A 6,480-nucleotide genomic window follows, 5' to 3' on the forward strand; every position below is an offset into this window, starting at 1 on the left:
GAGTAGCCAGTGCTTGTTATTCTGGAGTTTTGGGTTCTCTCAGAATACGTTATTTTCCTCTTTGCTTGAAATAATGACTTGGTTTTACATGTCGGCTTTCTTTAGCCATGACTGTCAGCTTCAGACTAACCTACCAATAACAACAGTTCTTTGTTCCATAAGGATTCCTTTACCTAAGTAATTAAATACAACTTCAAATATCTAATATTAATAAAGTAAAAACGGACATATTCCATCTTACAAATTTATTTTTTACAAAGTCTCAAGTTTATGAATTTTCAGATTAAAGAAAGAGATGAAATCAAGTTTCAGGTTTGTTGAATCATTTGCAAGACAGTATGAAATGTGCAGACTTCACCTGATTTACAGACCCTGGACTCCTGGAGCACAAAAACTCTTAAAGGCCACTCCTGCCATGCATGGAATTCCTGACAGTCCCGGGCAGGTGGACTGGCAGCCTATCCCTGCACACCTCCTGCATCCCATGAGGCAGCCCATTCTGTTCATGACCCATTCTAGGAATCAGGACTCTGTCTCTGACGTTTATGCAAGATCTGCATCCTTGAACATCTACCTAATAGTCTGAGGTATACTTTCTACAGCAACACAGAACAAGCTTACTTCCTCTTAACACATAACATTCCTTCATATATCACATAACTCTCTTTTCTTTCTTCTTTGGACTCAATATTTCAAACAGGACACAACTTTAGATCCTTTATCATCTTGGTCACCCTTTATTCCTATGTCAACATCTCTCTAAAAGCAAGTACTCAGAGTTAAACACATTAGGTTTTCCATTGCTCTTAGGCTAAACTAAAAAATCTGTAATATTGCCAGGTGCCATGGCTCATGCTTGTAATCCCAGCACTTTGTGAGGCTGAGGTGAGCTGATTGCTTGAGGCCAGGAGTTTGAGACCAACCTGGGCAACATGGCGAAACCCTGTCTCTACAAAAAAATACAAAAATTAGCCGGGCATGGTGGTGCATGTCTGTAGTCCCAGCGACCTGGGAGGCTAAGTTGGGGGGATCACCTGAGCCCGGGAGGTCAAGGCTGGATTGAGCCATGATGACGCCATGATGCCACTGCTCTCCAGCCTGGGTGACAGAGTAAGACCCTCGCTCAAAAAAAAAAAATCTGTAATATGATCAACAAAGCCCTCTAGAATCTGACCTCTGGCCACCTCACCAGCTTCAGCTTTACTCTCTGCCACTTGGGTCTTCCTTCAATTCCTAGAATGTGCTGTGCTCCTTCCTCCTCCTTTGCACATGCTACTCCCACATCCAGGACCCCACTCTGCCCTCTGGCTGGCCACCCCGTACTCATCCTTCAGATGGAGGCTGACCAACTCCTTCCTCAGAAGAGCCTTTCCTGACCTCTCTTCACCCAGTCAAGCCAAGGTGCTCTGTTCTTGGCTCTCTTGGCACCCTTATTCTCCTCCATAGCATTCGGCAAAATAATAAGCATAGCACGGAACTCATTGTTTTATGTCTGTCTTTCCCATTAGATTGTAAGCTCCACAAGAAAGGGGCCAGTCTGTCCTACATAGCACTGTATCCCCTGTCTGGCAGAGTAAGCACTCAACAGATACTTGTAAGATGAATGAATAACACACAATGGAATTATTCCTTTCCACCAGCTGGATGCGATTCTACTACTTGTTAGCTTTACTCCCCCAGCATCCAAAACACATACATTCAGCAGTTGTCAAGAAGCTTGGTTCTGAAGATACAAAGTAGATTTGCCAAGCCCTTGAGGAAGTTACACACTAGCAGAGGAGACAAAAGTATAAAGGCATAAATCCAACCTCTACATTGGTGCTACAGAAGAGGTATGTAAAAAAGGCTATGAGAGCACCAACAAAAGCTAGACTAACAGGGCCTCCTTCTGGCAAAGGAGAGGGAGACAAGAAAATCAAGAGTGCTTCGTGAGGTGGCCTCTGAGCAGAGAGGCAGCAAGGACATATCTGAATCTACTAAAAATTAGTTGTGCAACATGAAGCAAGTCACTTTCGTTTGAGTCTCTGTTGCCGCACATGTAAAACGAGGGGATTTTGGCAGATGACCTCTAGGGCCCATCCAGACCTGAGAGTCTAATATGCCATGCCCTTGATATTAATAAACATACTGAGTAGTTACTATATGCCAAGGAGTATACTAAGTACTCACATGTATTCTCTCATTTATCAACACAGGTACCGTTATCATCTCATTTTAAGATGCGAACAGGGAGGCAGAGATGTGACGTAATTTGTCCCAGAATCACTGAAGGAACCAGGCTTTCCCCAGGCATCATGATTCTACATTCTAGAGGCCTCACAACAATACTATAATCCCTTTTATTAAGTGCATCCTCTTTGCTTTAGAAAACACACGTATGCTGGAAACTTACTCTTTCTGCTCAACATTATAGTTTTGCCTTGTATAGTCTTAATCCACATGGATTTTGTTTTTTATATACAGTGTGAGATGAGGTTCCAATTTCATTTTTAAATTTACACAACCACACAACCAACTGTTCCAGTGCCACTTATTAAAAATGTCATCTTTTCCTAAACAATTTGCAGTGTCATCTCTGTCATGAATAAAATTTCCATTTTTGTATTGGTCTGCTTCTGGGCTCTCTTTTCTCCTTTGTTGGTCAATCTGTACAGTTTTGCACCTTATTCCAGACTGCCTGAAGAAATAAGAGCTTTATAATAATTCTTAATTTTTGATAAGTTAAAAAAAATATATCATATGTAGTGATTCCTATTTTGAGTTGTTCTCTAAAAGGACATACACCAAAATGGCAACAAGCATTGTCTCTGAGTATGGCAATTATGAGTGGGTTTTTAAAAATTTTTTTTCCTAATTTTCTATAATAAATTTGTATTAATAATCAGAATTTTTTTTGTTTTGTTTTGCTTTTGTTTTGAGACAGAGCCTCACACTGTCACCCCAGCTGGAGTGCAGTGATCTCTGCTCACTGCAACCTCCACTGGTTCCCGGGTTCAAGTGATTCTCGTGCCTCAGCCTCCCGAGTGGCTGGGATCACAGGCATCCACCACCACACCCGGCTAATTTTTTTTTGGTTTTGGTTTTGGTTTTTTTTTGAGACAGAGTCTCGCTCTGTCGCCCAGGCTGGAGTGCAGTGGCGCAATCTCGGCTCACTGCAAGCTCCGCCTCCTGGGTTCACATCATTCTCCTGCCTCAGCCTCCCGAGTGGCTGGGACTACAATCACCCGCCACCACGCCCGGCTAATTTTTTTGTATTTTTAGGAGACGGGGTTTCACCGTGTTAGCCAGGATGGTCTCCATCTCCCGACCTCGTGATCCGCCGGCCTCGGCCTCCCAAAGTGCTGGGATTACAGGCGTGAGCCACTGCGCCATGCCTTTTTTTTGTATTTTTAGTAGAGATGGGGTTTCACCGTGTTGGCCAGGCTGGTCTCCAACTCCTGACCTCAAGTGATCTGCCTGCCTCGGCCTCCCAAAGTGATGAGATTACAGGTGTGAGCCACCTCGCCCAGTCCAGAAAGTATTTTTAGAGAGAAAATTTCTGCATAGTGTTAGATATAGCATAATTTAAGCTGTTAGTCTTTCTAAATCCAGTATATTAGCTACCCATCCCAAGTTCAGGCTACTGGCAAGTCTCATCAGCATATCCATCATTCTCATTCACGACATCAATGAAAATGTAGATCTAGGCCCGGCTAGCTCACGCCTGTAATCCCAGCACTTTGGGAGGCCGAGGCGGGCAGATCATGAGGTTGGGAGATAGAGACCATCCTGGCTAACACACGGTGAAACCCCATCTCTATTAAAAATTCAAAAAAATTAGCCGGGCGTGGTGGCGGGCACCTGTAGTAGTCCCAGCTACTCAAGAGGCTGAGGCAGGAGAATGGCGTGAACTCGGGAGGAGGAGCTTGCAGTGAGCAGAGATCGCGCCACTGCACTCCAGCCTGGGAGACAGAGCAAGACTCCGTCTCAAACAAAACAAAACAAAACGTAGATCTAGACAAGGCCACTGCAGACACCTGTCATCACTGCATTAATTAATCCCCTTTTGATAATCATAAAACTAGGTACCCTACATGTATTTACTCAATGCTTCTTATGTGTTAGTTACCAGGCTCTGCAGAGGACACAAGCAGCCCACTGACCTCCTGATGTAGCAATCTATTATCCAAAATGGAGCCAAAACTGCTTTATATGGTTGGCATTTATTAAGTGCCTCTATGAGCCAGACAACATATAGTCTTCATGTATATTATCTCATGAATCCTTACAATAGTCTTCTATGAAGTAGAAATTATTGTTCTCATTTTATAGATAGGAAAAGTGAGAATCAGAAAGATTAAGTGACTTGCTCCAAGGTCACAGAGCTAGTGTGCAGCAAGGGTAGCATCCGAATCCCAGGTCTATCCTATTCCAAATCCCATGCTCCCAGTGGCTCTTCTATCCTTCTCCCCCCTCCACCCAGATGCAGCTACACTTGGCTAGCTGGACTCCTTACTGCCAAACATCTAAATCCTAAAGTTTGATGATCACTTTATGATTTTAATCAGTCTTTCTGTCCTGTAGTCCTCTTTTCTAGGAGACAAATCAACCATCCTAGAAACCAGTTTTCAGTTCTTGCTTAAGTTAATTTTAGGGCATCTTTCCCCTCTCTAGCAATGGGATTATATCAACGAAACCGATTTTCCTATCCTCCTCCATTGCATGGGATGAAAATCTGTCCCATTTTTGAAAGCTCTTCAAAAAAACTCCTAGTTGCCAGTCCTCATTCCTGAAACAAACGAACCTTCCTCATGGCGACGAAAAGAGTTAAACTCTAAAATATCTGAAGAGACTTATTCTGAGCCAAGTATGAGTGACCATGGCCCATGATCCAGCCCTCGAGAGGTCCTGAGAACATGTGCCCAAGGTGGTTGGGGTGCAGCTTGTTGTTTTTTTTTTTTTTTTTTTTTGAGGCGGAGTCTCGTTCTGTTGCCCAGTTTGGAGTGCAATGACGCGATCTGGGCTCACTGCAAGCTCCGCCTCCCGGGTTCACGCCATTCTCCTGCCTCAGCCTCCCAAGCAGCTGGGACTACAGGCGCCCACCATCACGCCCAGCTAATTTTTTGTATTTTTAGTAGAGACGGGGTTTCATCTTGTTAGCCAGGATGGTCTCGATCTCCTGACCTCGTGATCCGCCTGCCTCAGCCTCCCAAAGTGCTGGGATTACAGGCGTGAGCCACCGTGCCCGCCGCGGTTTGGTTTTATACATTCTAGAGAGGCATGAGACATCAATCAAATACATTTCAGACATACACTGGTTTTGTCCAGAAAGGTGGGACAACTCAAAGCAGGGGCTTCCAGGCTATAGGTAAATTTAAACATTTTCTGGTTGACAATCGGTTGAGTTTGTCTAAACACCTGGGATGGATACAAAGAAAATGCTCAGGTTAAGATAAAAGATTGTGGAGACCAAGGTTCTTTTCAAGTCTTTAGTGGCTGCCCTTACAGACAACAGACGACAAGTGTTCCCTATTCAGATCTTTGAAAGGTGGTAGACTCTTAATCTCTTTAGGATTGGGAGGGCCTGGAAGAAAAAGATCTAGCTATGTTAATAGAGATTCTCTGCAGATGCAAATGTCCACCCCCGCCAAAGAACAGCTTTGCAAAGCCACTTCAAAATATGGCAAAGAAACATGTTTAGGGGTAATATTTTAACTTTCTTCTTTGTCACATAATGTTAGGCCAGAGCCAGTTTGGAAGGTAAGTCACGACATACAGGGTTAAATGAAAGCCATCTGATGAGAATTTACGGTTTGTAGGGCATGACTCTTCCCAGCCAGGAATGTGGGCAAGATAAAAAAATCAGATTTTAGTCCGCACTCAGTCGGGGAAACTGGCTTAGAGAAGTTAAGCTTTGGCCTGGGACTTGCGCCGGAACGTCAGGTCCTACCTTCCACGGGAAACAGCCTGTAATTCCTTCCTTTACTTTTCTAGGCGCAGGAGCCAGCTCCCCGCCCCTCCACACCGCTCCACTCCCCGCTTCCAGGCGCACCCCCGCGGGTGGTGTTCCGGTTAGAGACACGTGTTTCGGCGCAACTTGTCCCGAAGCTGCCCGGTGTCTGACTTTCTCCCGCTTAACTCCGTAAATGACTCGAAACCCGACTCTGAGGCACGGCTGCAGCTCGCGGCGCGCCGAGAGCCGGGCCGCGGGTGGGGACGGAGCTGAAGCCGGGTCAGAACTCACCTGACTCGCCTGGGCTGGGGGACGTCTGGAGAACGTCCTGGGGTTGTCCAAGAGCGAACCGTCGGCGGCTGCCATGGCCTGCGTGGGTGACGCGTGGTGCAGCAGCGAGCCGGGTGCTCACACTGCTGGGCCCGGGACCCCACGTGGGACGCGCGAGGACCCTGCGCCACCGCCCCTTCCGGGTCCGGAACGGCTCCAGCTGTACGGACCCGCCCCGAGGGGAGCCGGGGACGGCGGTACCGGGCGGGTAGGGACGA

At 46.0% G+C, this 6,480-nt stretch overlaps 1 protein-coding gene across 5 annotated transcripts in view; it reads right to left on the reverse strand.

Annotated features, from left to right (window-relative positions):
* DDX31 (DEAD-box helicase 31) overlaps window positions 1–6,403 on the reverse strand; it is a 75,293-nt gene extending 68,890 nt beyond the window's left edge. For 3 of the 5 annotated variants that reach the window (XM_054502291.2, XM_054502294.2, XM_054502295.2), the window contains exon 1: window positions 6,224–6,364. In XM_054502291.2, coding sequence (XP_054358266.1) covers window positions 6,224–6,298 — 75 coding nt within the window. In that variant the 5' untranslated portion in view covers window positions 6,299–6,364. Of the gene's footprint in view, window positions 1–6,223 lie in introns of all 5 variants that reach the window. The other 2 variants (XM_054502290.2, XM_054502296.2) reach the window with 2 other exon arrangements.
* Window positions 6,404–6,480: the final 77 nt, after the last annotated feature.

The sequence above is a fragment of the Pongo pygmaeus genome, chromosome 13 (assembly GCF_028885625.2).
Source record: "Pongo pygmaeus isolate AG05252 chromosome 13, NHGRI_mPonPyg2-v2.0_pri, whole genome shotgun sequence".
Lineage (NCBI taxonomy): Eukaryota > Metazoa > Chordata > Mammalia > Primates > Hominidae > Pongo > Pongo pygmaeus.